This window comes from Agelaius tricolor, unplaced genomic scaffold (genome assembly GCF_023055355.1).
Source record: "Agelaius tricolor isolate 1412-34295 unplaced genomic scaffold, bAgeTri1.0.p SCAF_23, whole genome shotgun sequence".
Lineage (NCBI taxonomy): Eukaryota > Metazoa > Chordata > Aves > Passeriformes > Icteridae > Agelaius > Agelaius tricolor.
This window is the reverse complement of record NW_027269283.1, coordinates 6,239,519-6,262,072: the sequence shown is the minus strand read 5'-3', so window position 1 is coordinate 6,262,072 and position 22,554 is coordinate 6,239,519. Positions and strand designations below refer to the sequence as shown.

At 58.1% G+C, this 22,554-nt stretch overlaps 1 protein-coding gene across 1 annotated transcript; it reads right to left on the bottom strand.

Moving 5' to 3' along the window:
- Window positions 1-14,152: 14,152 nt before the first annotated feature.
- On the bottom strand, window positions 14,153-19,894 carry COMMD7 (COMM domain containing 7). The gene is made up of 9 exons (XM_071446697.1): window positions 19,739-19,894; window positions 18,363-18,416; window positions 18,175-18,277; window positions 16,580-16,636; window positions 16,462-16,499; window positions 15,810-15,900; window positions 15,637-15,686; window positions 15,102-15,150; window positions 14,153-14,565 (listed from the first exon to the last, which is right to left on the bottom strand). The coding sequence occupies exons 1-9, from the start codon at window positions 19,892-19,894 to the stop codon at window positions 14,489-14,491; spliced, it is 675 nt and encodes a 224-aa protein (XP_071302798.1). The 3' UTR covers window positions 14,153-14,488.
- Between the last annotated feature and the right edge of the window lie 2,660 nt (window positions 19,895-22,554).

Genomic DNA, 22,554 nt, shown 5'->3' with positions numbered 1-22,554 from the left:
CATCCATCCCCCTCCAAAGGCTGGATACCAGCAGGACTGAAAAGCCTCACCTGCAGCATCACCCCCAGGAGATGATGAGCTTCAGCCAGGCTACTTCCATGTGGGACAGGAGACAGCAGAGCCCTCCCAGAGCCATTCCCCATCCCGTGGGATGCTGCTGATTCTCATCCAACTTTCTGTGTCAGACAGCACTGGGGCAATTTCTCCTGGATTAATTTGGGGACTGTGTGATTGCGTTTTTGCCTGATTTCCTCAGGGATGTCCCAAGTGTGGGATGGTCCCAGGATAAAGTGCATTCTGTGCCATCCTAGGGCTGAACGGGTTAATTTTTGTGCTTCCCTCCCCAGCTCGCTGCGGACTCTGGCTGGGACAGAACATCTGTCTGTTGCTATGGCTGCAGTACACTTGAAGGGGATGACTGGATAATTATTGCAAACATCCATCCTGCCTGGTGTGCTCCCGGACCCTCCCTGCCCCAGCCAGGGCAGCGGCCGCTGCTCGGGCCCAACTTCCCTCGCAGGGACCCTGCCGAGGAACGGTGAGTTGGCATCACCTTTTCATTTGCATAATTAATGTGGCCGAGGCTGCAGGGCTCCTGGGAAATCCGACGCAGAGCAGCAGAGATGAAATGGCACGGAGGGCTCCAGCCTTCCCGAGGCTCGTTAGAGCTCGGCTCGTCGCTGCCGCCCCACTTTGGAGCTACCGGGGAGTGGTTCTTCCATTGCCGCTCATTTACCACCCACTTGGAGCCGAACAGATTGCTCTGGGCTCATCCTGCCGTGCCTCCTCCAGGCTCAGGATCCCACCTGGCTGCTGCTGCTGAGCAGGACCCTGCCAGCTCGGCACAAGCCAGGCTGCAGACCCCTGGGATCGTCACACATCAGGGGCATGGGGAGCAGTGAGGTCTTGGGTCACAGCCTGGACCCAGGGCTTTCCCTGGTTTTCCCCTAGGTAGGCTGCTGCTGCTGCTGGCACTGTTGCCTGTGTTCCCTGCCTGCACACCCTGCCTCTGTTCCCCTGCTTGTGCTGCCTGCCTGTGCTTCCTTCCTGCTCTCCCTGCCTGTGCTGTGCTGCCTGCAGCTCAGTGATTTGCTGGGTTCAGCTGTGCCCAGTGCTCGCCCTGCAGCAGCTGGGCTCTGCCCTGTGTGTGTGGCTGTGGTGCCAGAGCTGGGGCCCCAGCCTCCAGCAGAGCCTGCTGCCAGTTGTTCCCTGGTGATCCAGGCAGGATCCCTGGCCTCTGGTGGAGCCCATTGCCACTCAGTACCTGGGGATCCACCTGGCATCCCTGGCCTCACCTTGCAGCTGCATGTGCTGGAACATGGCATGGCCTAGCCCCACTTCTCCCAGTAACTCCTTCCCCTGCTCCTAGGAGTCAAAATACCCCTGTCCCCTTTGTTCCTGGGGTTGCTGCTGTTCTTTTGCCTGCTGGCATTTAACCCTGCCTGAGATCTCACACCAGGGGTGCCCAAAAATCCAGATCTTGCCCTGTGGATTGTTCCTGTTTCAGCAAGTCCCACCTCTGAATTAACAGAGCAAAAGATAATGCAGAAGTTCCCCTTCTGAGCAGCCACTGCTGTTCTGTTTGACTGGGAACTTCAATGCAGCCATTGTACATTTTTTATCTGTTTATCGACACGTGGTGGGTAAGAAGTCCAAGTGGAGCTGGGACCAGGATGAGGGCAGACCTCCACAGGCACTGGTCAGCAAACAGCACCACAGCTGGGACCCTCTGCCATGCTCACTTTCCCTCTGTAGGGATCCAGGTAGGCTGTGCAGGACAAGGCTGCCTCTTGCTTTTCTCATTACCTCTAACATTGTCAATAAATAATACTATTTTCACACAGTGCTTTGGATCTGCAGAACATCTGTCAAGCACTCACTGGTGTGGAGCATTCCCAGAGGATCCATAGTTAAGGTAGAGAAGATGGAGCCAGGTCATGGGAGCATGGATAGGTTGAGGCACTCCATCAGGCAGTGCTGCCTCTTTAAAGTAGGAAGGAGGATGGCACAGAGATGGAGAGATCTGTGGGCTACTCCTGGGTCCTGTCTGATCCTTATCATCCCAACATTTTTGTGTATGATTCAACAAAGTCCTTTGCTTGCACAACTTACTTGATTCTCATCTCTGTGACTCAGGTGCAAATGATCTGCTCACATTTGCAGTGAGAGAGTCGAGCCCTGTGGCTACAAAACCTCAAACACAAAAGAGAACCTCACTTTTATTCAACCTGGAGGACAGGGCCAGGTGCTTCACTTTTGGAGGCCCTTGCAGAGGGAATGGGGTGAATGAGGGTGGCAGGTGGGTCGGTGCCACATGAGCTCTGTGACCTGGCTCCCAGGCACAGACAAGGCTGGCATCTGCTTGCCACACATGAAGAAGGTCTGTTACAGTGTGAAGGGCTCCTTGAGTCCCCCTCTTCCCCCAGGAGCTCATCATATCCTGCCCCCAAGGAAGCTCTGGGATCTGCTCTCCTGAGTCAGCCCTTGGGCAGCCAGGGGAGGCTGGGTTTTCGGAGGGAGGTGCTCTGCTCCACAGAGTAGGCTGCAGGGAATTGCAGGCGCTCAGCACCTCTGAAAGCCCTGCCATAGGGTGCCCAAATCTCCTGGGAGGTACCTCACTGCTGGGTGCCTGTGCTTGGAGTTGACTCGCCTGAAAACACACAGGGTATCCAGGAGCTGCAGGGCTGTGGGAGGATCCAGGCAGGAGGATTGCTGTGACAGGCAGAAAGATGGTGCCACTTTGATGCAGTGGGGTATCTGTGGCAGCCTGCAGCAGGTGGGAGGCTTCTCCTCCACCCCCTGTGGGGACAAGCTGTCTGTGGTCCCCACTCCTGTTGGTAATCCTGGGGAGAGGTAGCAGTGTCCTGTGGCAGGGTGCAGGGCATTATCTCCTGACAGCAGTGTCAGTCCAGTGGTGACACCTGTGTCCCCAGGCCAGTCCTTAGAGGAAAAAGTGCTCTCGGGGCCAGCTTTGGTTTCTGAGCTCCCCCAGGACTGCAGGCAAAGCCGTGGCTGAAATGCAGAGCTGTGCCTGGCAGCGGGGCAGTGGCTGCAGGGGGAAGGAGGAGGAGTGGGCACAGGGCTTCCCCAAGGACAGCCCTGCCTTGGAGCTGGCGATGGGGACTGGTGTGGGGATGGAGCCTTGCCACCTCCCCTACCTCCTGGGCTTGGCCCCATTTCCAACGTGTCTTGGCACCATATGGCGCTTGCTTTATTTGTTCTGCTGCGACTTGGGAAGGAGGGCAGTGTTTCATTGTCTGGCAGAGGAGGTGGGACGCAGGCACAGGAATATGCCCGTGTCCCGTGGGATCGCTGCCTGAGCCAGGCGCTCCACATCTCGTCCGAGGTGCAGGTCGGTGTCCTCATCCTTCCAAACAGAGGGGTTTCCCCGGAGAGTCGCTGCCGGAGATTCACCCACCCACCCACGTGGCGTCGGAGCTGAAGCAGCACCGCGTGTGCGGGCGCGTCCCGGTGCGGAGCACGACCGACCCGCCACGGGACGCTGCCTGTAGGAGGAAAACGTGGCAGCGCTGCTCCTGACTCATTGCACAGGCAGCAATCCTGCGACAGCGATGCCGGGCTTGCCCAGCACCAAAAAGTGACAGCATGCTCCACCCACCCCGGCTGCGGGAGCAGGAGCCTTCTCCGCATGCCCGCGGTCTGGAGGAGCCGCTATCCCGGGCACATCTCCCCGGGATAAAGATCCCAAATCTCATCCCATTGCCTCGCCTGCCGCCCCCGCGCTCCCCCGGCTCTGCCTTTCCCTCCCCTCGCTTGCCCAGGGCTCAGCTCGCCCCACGGAGCTCTGGGATGGGGAGGAAGGGGAGAAAGGCTGCTCAGAGGCTGAGGCCCAGCCCTCCCAGATTTGCATATTTTTTACTGGCTCCCAAACAACACATTTCTCCGGGGAAGCGAATGCGTCGCCTGCGGTCCCCGAGGGTGCTGTGTGCTGGGACAGCAGCCGCTCTGCGTGGAGGGGCCGCGGTCCCGGCACCCACCGTGATCTGCTCCACACGCCCGCACTTCTCTGCTGCCGCAGGAAAAGCATTTTCCTTGGTGGTTTCAAAATTCACGGGCTTTAATGCTGCTGCCCTGGGACTCGGTCCGGTCCCTCTTGGCTCACAGGAGTCCCGGAGGCGGTCGGGCTGCAGCCGCCTGCGCAAATCTGCTCATTTCTATTTTGTCACTAGAATTTCCAGCATGTCCCTCCTCTCGTGTATAATTTAGTCGCATGAAAAGGAACCGCGCGAGGAGGAGAAGAGGATGGGGAAACTTGCAAAGTCAGCCATGGAGAGGGAATCTGTGTCAGGAAGCATCACAAAGGGAGCCGGGGGATTGGCTCCGGTCGCTTCCAGCGGCTGTGTGTGTGCCAGCCCCTCAGGAATCGCCCGGCGGCTCCTTCCCTCCCTCCCTGCGTCCCTCTCGCCTTCACTGCGCTGCGGCCGGGCTGGGACAGCCCATCGCGGTTGCCATGGCTGCGGTGTGCGGAGGGGGGGCTCGCCCGGGTGCCCCCGCCCGAGCATCCCGCGCCCTCCTCCCCGCCGGCCCCATCGGATACGCTCCGGCCCCGCCACGGCCAAAGCCGCACCGTGGATTTGACACCCGTGGGATTAGACAGGGCTGTGCCCGCGGGAGGTGGAGAAGTAGGAGAGGAGGAGGAGGAGGAGGAGGAGGAGGGAGCAGGGCAGCTCCGGGCTGGGCGGCCGCCAGCCGCCCCGGGGAGGGCCGGGAGGGCGGCGGGCAGGTAGGGCGGGCAGGGCGGGCGGTGCGGGGGGAGCCGGGGCCGCTCCCCGGGGAGCGGGGGGGCCCCGGCGGGGCGGCGCGGGGCGCAGCTGATCCCCGGCCGCAGCTGATCCCGCCGCCCCCCGCCAGCTGCCGCAGCGTGGGCGCAGCCGCGGTCCCGCGTGTCCCCGCCGGCACCGCGCACCCCGGCCCGGCCGAGCGTGGAGCTCCCGCGGCGGGGGGAGCGCAGAGCCCCGCGGCGGGGAGCGGCCACTCCCGGTGTCCCTGCGCTCTGCGGGACCGGCGGGGCGGCGGCGGGAGGAACCGCTCGGTCCTGCCCGCGGCCGGGGCCGAGGAGGAGGGAGTGGGGGCTGCTCCGTCCTCGCAGCCCGGACCGCTCAGCAGGGAGCGGCCGGAGCGGCTCCTGCCCGAGAAAGGGGGGCCGCGGGCAGCCGGGAGGGGGAGGCCCGCGCTGCGGGCAGCTGCCTCCAATCCCGCCAGCTGCGGCCCCGGGAATGGCCCTGCCCGGCTGTGCCCTCCCCGAGCTCTCCTTGGGGCGGCGGCTGCAGCCCGGACACCGGCCCTGCAGCGAGGAGGCTCGGGGAGCGGCCGTGGGACCGACAACATCTCCCGAGCCGGGACGCCGGGAGCGAGGGCGGCAGCAGCACAGAGGGCCCGGGACCACGGTGTCGGATCACCGAGCCCTCGGTGGGAGCCATCCCCCCGCACGCCCGCGGCTGCGGGGGACGGGCAGTGGTGTGCCCCAAGGGGGCTGCACCGAGCCGCGGTGCGTTCCCAGCCGCGGGGACCCTGCGCACGCACTCGGGGATGAGCGAGCAGCGGTTCCGCCGGGGGCGGGGAGCTCCCGTTCGCCCGGGGCGCGCTGGGTCGCTGTGCTGTGTGGGGTCGGGGCGCAGCCAGCCCCGGCAGTCCTGCAGTGCAGGAGAGGGTGTCATGGCCCCTGCGGTGCCACCAGGCTCCCGGTGCTCCCCGCTGAGCAGGCAGGATGCAGGCAGGGTGCCTCCGTGCTCCCGATTACCATCTTGTTTGGAGCCCAGGCAGCGGCTGTAATCTGATGCTCTCAAAGTTGGTGTTTACAAGGGACATGGCAGCCATCAGAGGCTCTTCTTGTTCTCCTGGTGAAAGCATATTCCTGTCTCCGCCGCGTGTGGCTGCTCCGTGTGCCAAGCACTGCCCGGGTCACACCGAGCATCCTGCAGAAACACCTTAGAGGGTCAGAGCCTCCAGAGCTGCCGTGCTGTCCAGCCCGTGGGGTCGGGGCCCCCGTACTGGGGGCTTTGGTGGGACGCTGGGTTCAGAGCCTGCCTGCAATGGCCGTGTGCCGTCAGGAGCCCACCTGCTGGACAGGGAGTGCTGGGAGGAGGGCGAGCTGGCTCCCCGCGGGACTCATCAGCTCCCTGTTGACAAATCCTTTCACTCTCGAGCAAGCAGAGCGGGACAGAGCTCAGCCCGAGGCTTCCCAATGCCACTCCAGCCCTGCAGCTACCGTGTCCTTGCTGGGAGCCCACGGGGCACCCATCTCCCCAGCTGGGGGGTGGTCTGGCGAGATGCCCCCCACCTGAGCCCTGGCACCGCCCAAGCTGCCCCCACAACCCGAGCACCCGCAGCCCCACCCGGCAGGGCTCATCTCCAGAGCCAGGAAACGCCGCTGGCATCTGTGCCCTCATCTTTTCACCGGGGCTGCAAATCGCATCGGTCGCGGCACTCAGAGCCCGGTTCCAGTGCGGGTGCTCCAGCAGGGTCCGGGAGCTTTGGCACGGCTCCCATAGCACAGCGTGACACGGGACTGTGCCTGACGAACAGATGGCACCAGTGCAGCCACAGCCAGGTTTGGTGGCAGAGGAGAACCTGCTGCCCTGTATCCAGGCTGCCTCGGGAGTGGGGACCTGAGCCCCAGCCCTGGGGAGGGCCCCGGGGATGCTGTTTGTAGAATGCTGGCTCCAAGGGAGGCTCTGCTCCAGGCAGGTCTGGGGGAGCCGTGCAGGAGCAGCAGCAATAAAAGCTCCATGAGCCCTTTGTGCTGCACCGTGTGTCTGGGCAGCACTGCCTGTCACAGGGCAGCAGAGTCCCTGTTTGGGGGTTTTGTGTCCCCAGTCCGTGGGGGTCCTGCTGGGAGGAGAACACAGGTCAAAGCCAAACCAGCTGCAATGGGGGAAGTGCTGATGGGAGCTTGTGGGTGGGTGTGGGGACTGCAGATACCTGGCCAAGGCAGGAGGTTATAAGGCAGGTTGGAAACCAGGGCACGTCATGGTGGGGAGCAGCCTTGGGAGGGGATGAGGCTGGAGCTGGAGCACACTGAGCTTGGAGGCCACAGTGAGCGAGCTGTGGTTATTCAGAGCGCCATTATTACAGCCACCCATTTCCAACACTCTCGGCAAGGCGGGAGCACAATGTGCTCCAAGGAAATGTGATTGTGGGTCCTGCCCCTTGGCCCGGTGCTCGCTGCACTGTGCAGATGGAGCTGGCAGCGCCTCGGCTCCGCTGCCTGGAGGGAGAGCGAGCGAGATGGCGGAGGGGAGGCAGGACTCGTCCTCACGGGCACAGGCAGAGCTCTGCGGGAGGGGGACAGAGCTGGCGCCATGGGGGACAGAGACAGTGACAGGGAGAGGAGAGGCAAGGCAGCCCCGGGCTGGCCACTCTCCCTAATGATCCCTGCCCCAGCCAGGAGAGCTTTCTCCTTCTCCCTGGAGTGGAAGGAGTGATGGGCGCGTCACCTGCATGGGCTGGATGTGTCACCTGCCAGCTGCTATGGCTGACAGTGCTGCGCTTGCATCTCTGTGTCCCACAACTGTCCACGGCTGCCCTGGCTTTCCCCTCCAATCTCTGCTCCTGCCTCAGAGGTTGGTTTCTAGGCAGAGCCTTAAAAACCACATGCATACAAGTACTAAAAAAAGCATAATTTTATTCAATAACTGCATTGTGTGCTCAGAATTCACTATATGTGAGATGGAGCAAGTAGAAAAAACTGGTGGAAAGGTGGGTGCTCCCCCTCTCCTTCACCTGCTCTGCTCTGTCGAGCTGCTCCACGCCCGCAGCCCAGGGAGGGGGGCTCTGGCTCCCCCCCAAGTCCCACCCCATGCAGTCGGGCCAGCACGCTGGGCTCTGCCTCCGCCTGAGACCGGGTTTTTCTGCACCCAGGGGGGCTCCAGAGAGCCCAGCATCCCCTGCTCCGGCTGCCTCCCTGGAACCTGGCCCTGCTGAGGCCACCTGCAGTGGGACGGGCACCCTCCGGCATCCCCCGGGGGTGTGTGGGGGGAAGGGGGGTGGGCTCACATCGATAAATCCATAAATGCAGCTAATTCCTCGGGAGTGGAAGCTGAAAGTCCCAGCCTGCCTGGCTGGGAGCAGGCGCCGTGAGGTGCCCCCCAGAGAGGTGACGGGTCTGCTCGTTATTGTTATGATTATTTTTAATCTGCTCTTATCACAGCCAGCCCGACTGAAGAACTGTCTGACCCGGCGCAGCGCAGGGCGTGTGCGGTGGGACGGGAGCTCACTCCAGCACGAGCCGCGGGTGACAGAACGGAACAGGGACGCTTGGGTTCAATTTTATTGCTTTTGAATAAGTCCGGGGGCTCCTGCCCCCAGCGCGGGGGGCTCCGCCGGAGGCGGGGGGAGCCGGTGCTCGGGGCTGGGGCTGCTGCAGGGGCAGTCCAGGGGGGGCTGGGGGGGGATGATGGGGGTGACGCCCGGCTTTGGGGTGGGCGAGGAAAAGTGTGGCTGCGGGGCTCCCGGCTGGGAAAGCGCTTGTGGGAACTGCGGGGGAGATGGTGCTGCTGGCAGCGAGAGGCGGGGGGCGGGCGAGGTCGGGGGGCTGCCTGCCGGGTGCGGGGAGGGAGGGTCCGTGGGGCCAGGAGGAGGATTGGGGCTGAGGAAGGGATGAGGGAAAGGAATGCGTCGAGGAAAGGGGACGGGGGAGGGAGGGATGGAGGGAGGGAGGGATGCTCGGGGATTGAGGATGCAGGGAGATATCCTGGAGGAGGGCGGGCAGGATGCCCCGGGGAGAGAGGGCGGGGGACGGGAGCGGTGGATGCAGGAGCGCAGCCCGGAGAATGGAGGGCGCGGGGCGGGGTGTCCAGAGGGTGGGACCGGGTGGGTGCGGGGAGCGAGGGGGGTGCCCGGAGGGTGGGACCGGGTGGGTGCGGGGAGCGAGGGGGGAGCGCGGGCCCTGCGCGGTGCTCTGGCGCCCTCTGCTGCCCCGCACCGCGCTCCGCAGCGGGGGCGGGCCGGGGGGGCCCCGCCCGGCCGTGCCGTGAGTTTGTCGGGTCTCAGCAGCGGGGGTGGAAACGGAGGGGCCCTGCCTGGGGATCCCACCCCAATCCCCGCCCCACGCGGGTTGCTGAGCCGGATGAACAGGGCTGTTCGCCTTGGTGGTCCCTGGGGAGCGTTGCCAGCACCCACCCGTGTCCCAGCCAGCCCTGCAGATGAGGGGCAGTGGGGTGAGGGTGCAGGGACAGTCCCCAGCCCCGCGGGACGGCGGGTCAGGCCACCCGGGTGCTGGCGTGACGCCGAGTTCCAGCAAGGGAAGGGCCCTTGACCTTGCTTGCAGCCTTCACATTCTCCCGCAGGAATGTGAGCAGTGCTGTGTCCCTGTGGGCAGCAGTGGCCTCGGCCACTCAGCGTCTCCTGCCTGCACCCTGGCTGCATCCTGCTCCTTATCCACATCCCAGCTGTCGATGTGAAACAAAGCTGAGCGATGGGGACATGATGGGGGTCATGCACCATCCTTTCCAGGCTGCTGCCATGGACACCGGCTGCAGGGTGTAGCCTCAGGGCTTGGTGCTGCTATCATGGATATGGGGCTGCTCCGAGAGGAGGGATGCTGCGGTGCTGGGGCTGGCATGGGAATGGCACGGGAATCCTCCCCTGGTGTTTCACAGCTCCCCATCCCCATTGGGGCTTGTTAAAATCTCGTTTCCAAGCAAAGCTTTTCCCTAGTGCTGTGGGATGTGTCAGTGGCATAAGGGTTAACCCTGGTTTCCCTTTCTGTCGGTGCCTGGTCTGGGATAACCTCGTTAGCGGTGGCAGTGATGCCCCTGGGACAGAGCAGCCCTATAAACTGGGGCTGAGTGCTGGGAAATGGGTTGAGCTGCCTCAGCGGGGGGCTGGTGGGTGCTCCCCCCGCCAAGCACCAGCCCGTGGCTGTTCAGGGTGTCAAGGGGAGGAGAAGCTGTAACAGGCTCTTAGGGACAGGATGGATTTGTCATTGCAGGGCCCCTGGCATCCTTTATGAGGCTGTGCCTGCAAGGGAGTAAATGCCATCAGCCCTGGAGAGGACATCCTGAAGGCACTGGGTGCTGAGAGGGGCTGGCTAAGCCCTGATCCCACAGCTTAGGGGCTCCTCTCTGTCCCCCAGGACCCAGCTCTTCCTCCTCAGCCACTTGCAGGGCAGGATCACACAGGGACCTTGTCACCATGGCCATGCCAAGCACATGGGGCCTGGGGATGCCACTCCCTCCCATTGGGCTGTTCCTTGGATGGGCAGGGGAGCACCCACCCCCTTCCCAAGGCTGGCACTGGCCTGGGTGCCCGGGCATTGTTTCTGCCTGTGCTGTTGTGCCACAGGCTGGTTTCTGGTGGCCACCTCCCCTTGCTGTGGGAGAAGATGGGATCCGTATGCTGGAGCATTCATTCCCTCTGCTGATCAACAGCCTGCGGTCTGGCTGAGCAACCCCAATTGTTCCCAGTGTGCTTGGACAAAGAGCTGCCTAGAGAGATGGCAAGGCTTGGGAGCAGACGACATGCTAGGAATATTTCCACTGCCTTGGACACCACCAGTCTCTTCCCCCATCTCCTGCAAGAAAGGGAGGCAGCAGCTCTGTTTTACAGGCAGGGATGCCTTCCCCCAGTTCTGAGCAGAGTGGGTGCAGAATCCTGTCCCAGGCAGGCTGAGGACTCGTTCCTAGGAGTGTCCTCCCAGGTGCTGTGCCCAGTGCCACCCTCGCCTGTCTGCTCCTGTGAGGGGACAGCAAGCACCATGGGAACCCCAGGGAGCCCCACACAGCCTCTCAGACCCCCACACAGAGGGTCCCTGTCCCCAGGGATCCATGTGGCACAGAAGGGTGGTGGTGCTGCCCTGGGGCCCTCCACTGTGCTCAGGGCTGCTGCTCCCAGGCAGACAGAGCAATCTGGGGAGCTGCACTTCACAGATGGTGTTTTTGTTGTGTGCTGCATCACCCCAAAACCTGGAGGAACTGGAGAGGAGGACGGCATGGAGTGAGGAAGAGCAGGATTGCCTTCAGCACTGGGCTGAGCTCCAGCTGCCTTGGGGCCCTCACCTGCCATTTTTGCTCCCTGGCTTGTCTCACCTGCTATGGCTCCCTCCCAGCTGTTGGTCAGCCCTGAGATTTGTCACTCTATTTTGCAAATTTGAAGGTTGGGACGGGTATACACACCAAGCTAAAAGTCCTCTGGATGAAGCAGCTCCTGGTGAGGTCTTTGGAAACCAGGATGTCCCAGGGGAGCTCTGTCAGTTCCCACATGACCCGCTCAAGGTCAGGCAGAGCCAGCAGTGAGGAGCCTCAGCTCCTTCTTTCCCTGCCTGCCTGTGGGCTCACAGGCATGAGTGGAGTCCACATCTGCTCTGCTCCCTCAGAGACGAGGCTTTTGTTCTCAGGGCTTGGAGAATTCCTTCACATAGGAAAGGAGCAGCAGCATTGGCATTTCCAGAAGGGAGAAGATGCTTCATGTGAAAACATCCCAATTCCCTTGGTCATTAGCATCTGACATGGCTGGGAATCACAACAGCATTGAATCCATGCTGGGAACTGACAGAGCCCAGAGTGCAGCTCCTGTTCTCTGCTGCGCTGCTGGCGCTGGCAGGGATGAGTGGAAGGACGCCGGGAGCACAGGATCCCCATGGCAGCCTGGCTGCTGGGGCCACTCTGCCATCTCCTCTGCACCCAGAGACACTGCCTGGCAGCTCGGGGTGTGCTGAGGTGGCCCGAGGCAGCAGAGAAACCGCAGTGCTGGAGAGGGGGCCTGCAAACGCAGGGAGGAGACCGCGTGTGGCTTCAGCATGGCCGCACTGCCCCTGCCCCGCTGCAGCCAGGAGGGCCCACATGTCCCCCACACAGGGACAGGGATGGGGGGCTGTGCCACGGCTGCCCTGGAGGAAATGGGCCGGGAAAGGCCTCGGGGAGGCAAACGGCCGAGGGAGTTTGGTTAGCTGCACCCCAGGCTGGTGAGAGGCCCCTGTTTCCCCCGCGCCCGCTGTCCCGCCGAGATTAGCGCTCGGCTGGCTGGGCTTGACGGGCAGGAGGAAGGGGCCGCGCACACGAGCACGGCGGGGCCGCCCGGAAACACGGAAAAAAGGGCACCGGGCTGCTCCTTCCCTCTGCAAAACGGGCATGGGCCTCTCCTTCCCTCTGTGAAACAGGCACCGGGCCTCTCCTTCCCTCTGCAAAATGGGCACTGGGCTGCTCCTTCCCTCTGCAAACCAGGCACTGGGCCTCTCCTTCTGCCTGTGAAACAGGCACCGGGCCTCTCCTTCCCTCTGCAAAATGGGCACTGGGCTGCTCCTTCCCTCCGGGATAACATCCCTGTGGCTGTGCCAGCTGTGCCTGCCACCTGCCAGCTCCCAGCACAGGGTTCTGGACATTGGCCATCATCCCCTGCGCTGGTGGCCAGGCCTGGGCCGTGCTGTGCAGGAGGGCCATGGCTGCCACGCTGTCTCCCAGATCCATCCTTGCTCCTGGCCGGCCCCATCGGGAGGGTGACCCGATTCCCTCACGGTTGGCGTCACCCCGTGCCGGTGCCACTGGAGCTGGCTCCCCCTCCATCCCTTCCCCACGGGGCTGCCAGCTCGGCTCATGCCCAGCCAAGCGCGGGGGATGAAGGGGCTCTGGCGGCTCCCCGGGAGCGTTGGTGGCAGCAGCGAGGTCACGCCGTGGCACAAATGCCGCCGATCAGAGCTGCCCGTGGGGACCGCGGAGCAGCACGGAGGTGACCCCTGCACTCGGGGTCAGCGGGCTTGGCGTGCGTCAGCCCCGAGCGGCTTAATCCCAACCGGGCAGGGGGAGGAGCGCGGGGGGACGGCGGATTCCTGACCCACAACCGAGCCTGGCATCTTCCCCGCAGCGCCACAGCCGCTTCCCGACAGAACCGGGCAGGGCTGAGCGGTGCTGTCCTGGCACTGGGAGGGTGAGGAGAAATAATGGGAACAGGCAGCAGAAAATGTAAAGCAAAAAAATTGCTTTTGTCTTGAGAAAGCGGCAGCCATTTGGACTGCTTCTTCCTCCCTGAAATAGCTTTTCCTGCCACGCAAAAGGAGATGGAATATTTCGTAGAACATTATTTCAGAGGTTTTTGGTTTTGTTTTTTTCATTTTTACAGTAAGCATGTGACAAAGATTGAAATGCTTGTGACTGACCTGATATGTAGGAAAATAAATAAATCCATTCCCGGTTTTGCCAGCAGGATTCCCCAGTTCCCAAATATATGGCTCAGCCTGTGCCCGCTGTTGTTCCCAGTCACCCCAGCAGCACTGCAGGAAATACAGTGCAGGGACACTCAGTGCTGGGTTTGCTGCAGCTGGAAACCCACGGGTGAAGCTGTGAGTTGTAGGGAGCTTTGTGATGCATTTCTCACAGGAATGTTCAGTTTGGGATGGGTTTAACTGGAAGCAGCTGCTGCAGCAGGGAGCCCCACAGCGGACTGGCAGGATACCATGGGACAGTGAATCCCTTCAGGTGGAGGCTGGAAACACAGTATCTTACAGGGATATTCCCTGGTAATGCAGTTTATTCCCTTCTCTGGAACTGCTGAGTGTGCCGGGGACACAGAGATGCTTTGGGATGTGTCCTGTAAGAGGAGCTTCCTTCATCCCCGTGCTGTGGGAGAGGCTTCAGCCAGCTCAGGACTACTCCATAGTCTGGACATGAGAGGAACCTCAGTGACTGTAATGTTGCCCCAGATGGGTTGGAGCACCCCTCTGCCTCCTGATGAAGTGAAGTGATGAAGAGGATGAAGAGCTCATCCCCGCCCTCAGACAACTGAAGAGTGGAGCTAATGGCACTTCATGGGGTTTGGACATATGTCCAAACGGGCTGGGTCTGACTGTGCCATGTCACACAGGCTGCAGATTAAAGAGCAGCACATCCAAATGAGATTTATCTCGTCACCCCCCCAAGATGTGCCCCCACCCCCATGCACAGAGGCATCTGGTTGTTTAAGATTTAAAATCACCTTCCACTGAGATACTTTCCCATAATGAGGCACAACTGGGAAGAAGCTAATCAACATGTTTCTTAATACAAGAGAAGGGAGAGGCTTGAAGGGAGCACTAAGTGATTCCCCACATTAGATGCTCTCCTTACTTTTGTCATCCTCTCTGCTTAATCCTTTCAAGTTTCAAAATGATTCTTTGCTCCTGTTTTTCTTTTTCTCACAGAATCACATTCTGATACAAATGGAGCAGGATGGGAATGGGTTTATTTCTTTGCTATTTTAGTAAAGGTATCCACATTACTTCCGACCACAGTTTCTCATAATAGTATAGTAAAAATAAAAAAAAAAAAGAAAAAAGATGAGTGGACTTGTAGGTGCTTTGAAAAAGCTGAAACTTAGCCCAAGTTTCAGGTTCTAAAGGATTGATGGGTCCTGCTGGGCCATGACACCACTGCTCATTGCACAGCTTGTCTTCTCTTATCAGGGTGTGAAGAGTCAGCTGGGAAAGAGCAGATCTGCAGGCCCACGAGGAGGAGGAATTAAACATCCTGGACAGATGTCGGCTCAGGTCTGTGCAGCTTCAGCTGAAGCTTTCCAGGCTGGTTTTGACCCGTTCCATTTCATGCAGAAAACTGTAGAACTGGGGTAAAGTTAACTCTGCAGGAAAAAAACCAAACCAAAACAAAAACAAAAACAAAAACAAAAAAACAGGCATCAAATCTTAGATTTCAGGTTACATTTCCAACATTGGCAAAGCTGTTCTGGCGCTACCACGGAGCAACTTGTGTTCACCTCAGCTGGGCAGGATTAGCCACTGTGATTCCCAGCAGCTGGTTCCTTATGCTACCCAGGCTGCCAGGGGGGCCAGGCTGGGATCTCTCCCTGGGACGGGATCTCCCAACAGAACTCCATGGGAATAATTTCTTTTCTTCCTCTGCCCTGCTGCTTTGACTGCTCAGTGTTTACTGAGGCACAGATGTAAAGGTGCCCAAAAGTCAGTGTTCCTAAACAGTTCTGGAGTAGGGCAGGAACAGCCACAGAGCTGGAGAGGCTGAGGCAGGAGTAACCACAGTGATGCTTTTGCAGTGACCCCATCCTGGTTCTGCCCCCAGACACCCCCACCCCCATCAACACCCAGAGCCCCAAATTGCAGCTTTCCCATCCTTCCCTCTTGTCCAGAACTGTTAACTCACCAACATACACGTTTTCCAACTGGCTCCCTTTTTTAACCACCAGCTTCAGCTTGGGGAAAGGAAAAGCAGAAGTATTTTAGTTCAGAGACCTGTATCTGAGCACCAGGAGAGGACAGCAGAGCAGGAGTCTGCTGTGAGTTTGACTGCTGCACAGCACAGACATCTTTGTCAGGCTTTTCAAGAAGTGTCACTGTAGGAGCAGATACCCTGGGCATTGGGAAGATCTCTGAAAGTCCTTGATCCCACTTTCCCTCCCTCCCCAAGAAGGGAGCTGAAAAAACTGAGCTTTTTGAACAGCTTTTCAGAATGGGCCATGTTTCTGTGGTACCTCCTATCTTCAGAGGAGAAACAAACAACCGCGTGTCTGCTCTCTGCTGGCAGCAGCACTTGGAGACTGAAGATGCAGTCACAGAGTTTCTGTGAGGCCCACAGAGCTTCCCTCTCCCTCCCTCACTGCCAGTGCTTCCCACATGCCTGGCTGGAGCTTGTTCCTCAGCTGCCCTACAAGCTGAACTCTGTGATGTGGGAGATTTACCTGTAAGAAGATACTTCCCACTTTTTCCAGCTCACTGCTCCCAGCAGTCACTGTGAGTCAGAAAGAAGAGAAGGCAGATCATCTGTTAGTTAAGCAGTGAAATAAAACGTTATTTAGCCAAGAGCTGCTGCTGGGTTTCCCAACCCCTCCAGTTTATGTTGTAGCTCTGTTACCTCCAAACTTCCACTCCATGTCTATCAGCTGGTTAATCATCAGTGTCTGACCCACAGCCAGGCGTGTTAGGGTGGGGGAATTCACCTTCCACTACAAGAGCAAGAGACACACCAGCAATTAATTCAGGGAGGTCCCTGTTGGTACCTGAAACTTCAACAAGAGTCAGAATGAAGACAGAGCACGGCAGAAGCCCAGAGTAAAGAGAGAACTAATGTAAGCAGGAGGGCTTTCAGAGGTGTTTGAGTCCTGCTAGGATTTCCATCTGCCCTGTCACTTCTGTAAATGAAACTGACTGGTTTTGTTTTAGCACTGGTTCAGTGTAACAATATCTGTGCAAAAAGCCATGTGTTCATGTAACTGCATGACCTCAGGGCTCAAAGCATGGGAAGCACAAAAACATCACATGAAAGCCACACAGCAGTGCAGGAACTGTGACACTGATGGGGGAGAGGCCCTGGCAAGCCAGAGGTATCCCCAGACAAAGTGCTCCTTATTAGTTCTCTGAGGATCTTCAGCTCAAAATCCCAAGCTGGTTTTGAAGAAAATACCCAACGTGCTGATGTGTCTCAGGAGCACAGTAGGGTTTTATGAGTTCCCTCTCACAGAACTGACGTTTTGTTAGCTTAGAAACAAGCAGAAATATATGAATACCTGTTCTGCAAAATAACTGGCCTTCTCTTCACTGAGGCCTGTGGGGGGAAACCATATGAGATTACTATATGTGATAAATATTAATTATCTTTTATTTAGTGGAAATCATGTGACCTACCTAGAGCAATGAAATCTGCTCTGACTTGTTCAGAAGACAAATTCCTCTTCAGGGCACCTGAATAAACACCACAAAGAAGAAAAGAAATCACTTTTTAATGAGTCAAACCAATTTTTACTGAGTCAAACAGAGGCAGGGACAGGAACCGATGTTGGAAAGCCTCTGTTTCTGAGCTGTGTTTTGAAGCAAACCACAGCTCCTCGGAGACTGGAAACCCAGTCGTGCCTGCCAGTATCTCTGCAGATGCCCGGTGCTTTAAAAGTCCGGGCTCTGGGAGTGCCTGGGAGAGGGCGAGATCCCATTGCAGGTATCCATGGGAACAGCGACAGCGGTTATGTTTTGAAGCTGCTGCTTTTTCTCCTGTAGCCGCTTTGCTTGTTAAAGGAGAACTGTTAAGGCTGGCGGGCTGCTAATTTGACCTACCTGCTGTGTTTGGGATGATGGGTGTGAACGTGTGCATATAACACTTTCCCCCGCTGCGCCTTCCCCCTTTGTTCTGGGGCCCAGGCAGCACAGGGACCTTTACAAGGATTCTGCTCTCTGAAGCCAAGAGCAGGAATCTCGTAAATTCAAGGAGACTGCCAGCCCCACGTGGCTTTCCGGCTGTGTAGCACAGAGGCAAAGTTATCTGCTGTGATCTGTCCCGATCCCTGATATCGTGGCATCCCAGAGCTGAGGAAAAGTTACAACGGGATTGAAGCCAGTGCACACACACAGGAAGGACAAGATGGGGGCACCAAGGCCTGAATCAGGATGGGGAAAAATGCAAATTCTGCATTAAATCCCCACAAGACGGTTGCAGGACAGAAAATTATTGTACTCCTGGATAGGAAAAGTTGCTTGAAGCAGTAAAACAAGTTCAAAACAAATTCTGAAAACAGTTGTGCTCAGCATCAGGGCTGTGAAGGAAGCTACAGGGAACCCAGGGCTGAAGGGTAATAGCAAGGGACTATTAATAACAGGAAGGATCAATGGGATGAACGTGCCGTGGAGTGTTTGATGCATTATCGTGTCAAACGGCAGCCACAACATCACAGTAATCCTATAAAGTGCTGGAGTCTGGGGTATTCCAGTGGAATCCCCCCAAACCTCTTCGTCACTGCTTCTGAACGAGAAAGAGCTGGACACGGTGATTGTTTCTCTGCACCTGCAAGGTCAGCTGTCTCCTTCACACGGCCTAGAACTGCAGCATCCCAGCCCGCTCCAAATGCCTGTGCACTGTCTTATTTGTCTCCAACAGCGCTTGGCCTTGGAGGAATTACAGCACTGGGTCACTTGGGTGGAAGTTCCTGCAGAGACTCGGTGCCAACACGAGGCTGCCCTGATCTGGCAAAAGGGATTTACAGGTACCGCTTAAACCAAGATGTTGTGCTGCATTTAATGCACAGATATTTAAGGGAGTTTACTTAAGCCCGTGAAATGTGCATGCAGGCAGGGTATAAAGAATACCGAGTGTCACCAAACAGGGGAACTTTTGATTCTTAAGTGCTAAGCACTGTATTAGCTACCATTAACACTTATTGTGCAAACCAAGCCCTGCGGGAATGGCTGGGACAGACTGCCCTCAGGGCAGGATATGCAAATACATCACTTACCGTTGGGTACCAGAAGAATACTTTTGACAATGTTTTTCAGGGGGCCCAAGCTGATTTTATTCATGGTGGCAAAGTCTGTGAGCTGCGTCAGAAATCTTTCTACCTGTTCAAGAGAAAGAGCAGTGACAAAATCTTTTCTCTGTTTCTGACCAGAGCCGCACTCACACACCTCTCCAGTTCTGCCTTACCTCCTTGGGCTCTGTCAGAAAGCGGAAAAGCACTTCAGTCAGCGCTGAGAATTGCTGTGAAGAAACAGGAGAGTGTTAGACTCGGACATCAGCACCTCACCACCCCACCAGCACCACGATGGGGTGATGTACCCCCCTGACCCAGCTCCACCTGCCTCCTCCTGAACATTGGTCCCAGAGCTGGACCTGAGCTGTGCCCTGTCCTTGGCATTATGTGATGCCTGTGGATGAGATTTGCCCAGGATGCTTTTCAGAGCCTCTCAAGGGGTCTGTGCCGCTGGTAGCTGGCACTGCACAGGACTTTTGTGACTTGTGGCTAATCGGAAGCTGCGATTCTATCTTGTGCAATCCAAACACTGCGAGTGGGAAAAGTTGTGAACATCCAGTCTCATGTTTCACAAACCCCATGGGGTAACCAGACTGACTCGGGAAAGGAAGAGAACTGGTTAAGGGTTTAGTTGCTGCTCTCAGCGTTCTGGGTGTGCAGCTGGCAGGCAGGGATGGAGAGGCTGCTGGCACCAGCACCAGCGCTGGCTGTGACCTTCTGGGTATGGCCAAAAGTGGTGTTGGCTGCTTGTGGCTGCAGATGCTGCCCTGCCCTTGGCCTCGGCCATGTAACAGAGATGGCACTGCGCTGTCACCAGGCTGTTACCAGGCTGATATCCTCAGTTCTGGCAGGCTGGGCTGGAAAAGCCTCAGCCTTTCCACTGCCTTCAGTCCAAGCTGCACCCCCGGTGTGGGTGACCTGGAGGCAGCACCAGTGACCAGGACCATTCAGCTGGAGGCAGGAAGCGCAGGGTGGGAATCTGGGGTGGGATCACAACCCGAACACTCTGTGGTCCCACCACAAACCCCAGTGCTTGACAGGACCCCAGTGCCCACCAGGCACGATCTGAGCCCTCCACCAGGAGCTCCACCAGTGTCCCTGCCCATGGCAGGCAGGTGGAACTACATTGTGTTCAAAGTCCTTTCCAGGTGAAACCGTTCTGGGACTCCATGATTCTATAAACATCCTTCAAACAGCTCCGGCGTGCGCGGGGCTCACCGGGCTGGCTCCGGGCTGTACCACCGGGCACCGGGCACGCTGCCCGCCCTGCCCCGGGCACCGGGCCCAGCAGGGACCCGGCCACGTGGGCCTGGAGACCGTGAGACCGGCACACCCGGGACCGCTCCGGGGCTGCGCTGCCGGCCGGGTCCTGCTCCCGGGGCCGGGTCCTGCTCCCGGGGCCGGGTCCTGCTCCCGGGGCCGGGTCCTGCTCCCGGGGCCGGGTCCTGCTCCCGGGGCCGGGTCCTGCTCCCGGGGCCGCCCCGCCCCGCCGGTTCCGTGTCCGGGGCTGCCCCCGCCGCCTCCCGCGCCCGTCCCCGTTCCGGCGCACCTGGGCGCTGAGCTGGTTGAGGTTGTGCATGTCGGCGCTGACCGCCTCCGGCACCGGCTCCCGGGTGAAGTTGAGCAGCCCCATGGCGGCGGCGGCGGCTCCGCCCGCCCGGCCCCGGCTCCAGCCCCGGCCCCGCCGCCGCCTCAGCCTGAGCATTGGCGGCCGCACTTTCCGCACCGCCACCGCCCGCTCCGCGCTCACGGCATCGGGGGCCCGGCCGGCACAGGCAGCGCCCGGCGCGGCCCCGTGGCCCCCGCAGCGGGACCGGGGGTCGGTGGAGCCGGGGGCTGGAGAGCTGGCCGGCAGCTGAGTACCGTACGATTTTTTACTGTATAAAAACCTTAAAAAAACCCCAAACAAACAACAAAAAAGAACTTAAAACCATGGTTTATAAGGTGAATAATGGGGTTTTTATTTTATTTTTGTTGTTGTTGTTGCTGCTGATTTTTCTTTGTTGTTTTTTTTCGGTTTTTTCCTCCAAAAATTCCACTTGGGAGCTGAAACTTCGGTTTGCTTTTCCCTCTCCGACTGCTGTTCCCAGCGCTGCTCTCTGCCTAGCTCGGGGTGATGGGTGGCCCAGGGACCTGCAGCCCACATCCCAGGACTGGGCTCCGTGGAATGGACAGATGTTGGGCAAAGAAGCAGCAGCCCTGGGATGAGCCAGCCCATGGGCAGAAATGCCCAGATGTCCATGGGTCAGGGTTCCGTAGGGAGATTTCAGCTCGATTCTCGACATAATCCATATGCAGGAGGTCTCCTTGACTCAAAGATGTGTTGTAGGAAGGCAGGGGAATTGCCTTCTCATGCTCTGTTACACAGTCTTGTTTCTGTTCAGTCTTGGGAGGAAGGCCTTGGTCCAAGAATATTGAAACTTGATTTATTCCTGCAGAGGACAATGGAACTGATTCCATCCTGAAGGACTCTCTTGCCTAAAATTGCTGTTTCACAGCTTGCCTTGAGCAGGAGCAGGAGCTCTCCAGGATTCCACTATCAGTGTGAACGGGTCTGATCCATTTTATCAGGGAAGGTGTTCCCTGTCTGTCAGGCCAGAGGACAGTGTGTAAAAACCCTTGTGGGAGGTAGAACCTCGACAGTCCGCAGGTCTTCTGGTTTATTACTGACACTTGCAATTGCAAATGAGAACATAGGAAATTTCATAGTGCTTTCATTGTGAGACTACCCCAGCAGTGGTTTATAAACAAGGAGATAAGCAGCTAAGTACCACTAATCATGGGGAGTTAAGAGATATTTCCTGATTGTCTGGATGGAAATAACTTCCAACGTCCTTTTTTCCCCCCTCTACCTCCCAGACCAGGTGGGAAAGTTTCTGTTTCATAGATCCAAGGTGGGACTGTGCACCTCCTCGATTTTGGGGGTGAAAAAAATTGATCCTAAACATTTAGGACACCTTTAAACAAGGGACGTATATTGGAACAATGTATTCTGTATATATTTTGGAACAAAATATATATTCTGTATATATATTGGAACAATGTACTCTGTATTCATTTCTGTGGTGAACCGTCCAAGTCAGCATGTTTAAACCATGGGAAATCCTTGCGTCTAAAAATGAGTTAATCTGAACTAAAACTCCTCGAGGGAATGGGATGCAGGGGGTAGCATTGGATACCAGTATGTGCGAACACAGAATTCCTCTATGGCTTTAAAATGCTGCATACAGCCCTATGCAATTTTCCCCAAGTGTAAATTAGCAGTTGCAGTTAATTATCGCACATTTTCACAGCTGCCGCGTTTCCCCCTGCACTCTGTGTCTCAAAACTTGAAGCCAGGAAGAGTGAGCCTTGTGCCTGGTTTGCAGCCGAGGTCAGCCGTGCAGGAGCAGTCTGTGGCGGATCTTTCCTTGCCCGTGTCTTCCCGGGGTGATGCTTTCGCAGCTAATTAAGGGCGCTCTGAGTGCGCGCGTGTGCGAGCACGCCGCAGCTCCGGCAGGACGGTGACGCCAGCGATGTTAAACAATTTCTCAGGCAGAGAACCAAATTCTTGAGGAAAGTTGAGTGACGGGATCCAAGAAGAAGAAGAGTCTCGGCTGACGTACGTGATCGCAACATCCTGTTCAAGCAATCTCCAGGAAATTCGGTGGTCCTTCCTCCTGGGCTGACATGTGAGTGCCATGAGCCCAGCCGTGGCACGGGCGGCTCTGCGCTGCCAGAACTTACTCAGTTCTCCAACCAAGAAGGATTTACTCGAATAAAAGAGCAGGTTGCAGGGTGATGGCCGTGGTTCTGGGGGTGTCTGGCGGGGGATGGTGCTCAGCGTGCCGGACAGAGCCCCAGGGCTGCCGTAGGGGTGCAGGCAGCCATCAGCCCATGGGTGCTCCTGCCAGGCCATTCTCATGCAGAGCGCGTTGCTGATGGACTCATCAGAGCAGAGGACAGGCCAAGGGCAGCAGTTTGGAGTTGCAGGTATGTGCCCTTGTTCACCATAAATACCAAAGTAAAAACAGCAGCCAGAAAGCAATGGGGACATACACATACACAGGAAAAGTCTGAAAAGGGCGCTCTCCAAACCAGAGGATCCATGTGCCCTACTTGAGATGCATTTTTCAGCTTCATTTCACATGTCAAACCTGAAAAGCTTCCTCAGCACTCGGAGTGTGTTACCCCTGGAAGGTTCCTTATTAGGCATTCCCTAGAGATCACATCCTGGGGTGTCCCCATCCTGTTCTCTGATGCCATTATCTATGCCAAGCTCTCCCAGCCCTTTCCACTTGCTCCCAGGCCGGCCTTGCAGCTGAAGTAGGAAACATTGCCTGCGTTTGCCAGCCTGAGAAAGGCCTGGAAAAGGCAAGAGTGCAA

Coding starts and splice junctions, on each gene's coding strand:
- COMMD7 (XM_071446697.1), bottom strand. CDS start 19,894: ATGCTCAGGCTGAGGCGGCGGCGGGGCCGGGGCTGGAGCCGGGGCCGG. Junction 18,278..18,362: donor TTCTGACAGAGCCCAAGGAG/GTAAGGCAGAAC, acceptor TCTCTTGAACAG/GTAGAAAGATTTCTGACGCA. Junction 15,151..15,636: donor TGGGAAGTATCTTCTTACAG/GTAAATCTCCCA, acceptor CCTTTCCCCAAG/CTGAAGCTGGTGGTTAAAAA.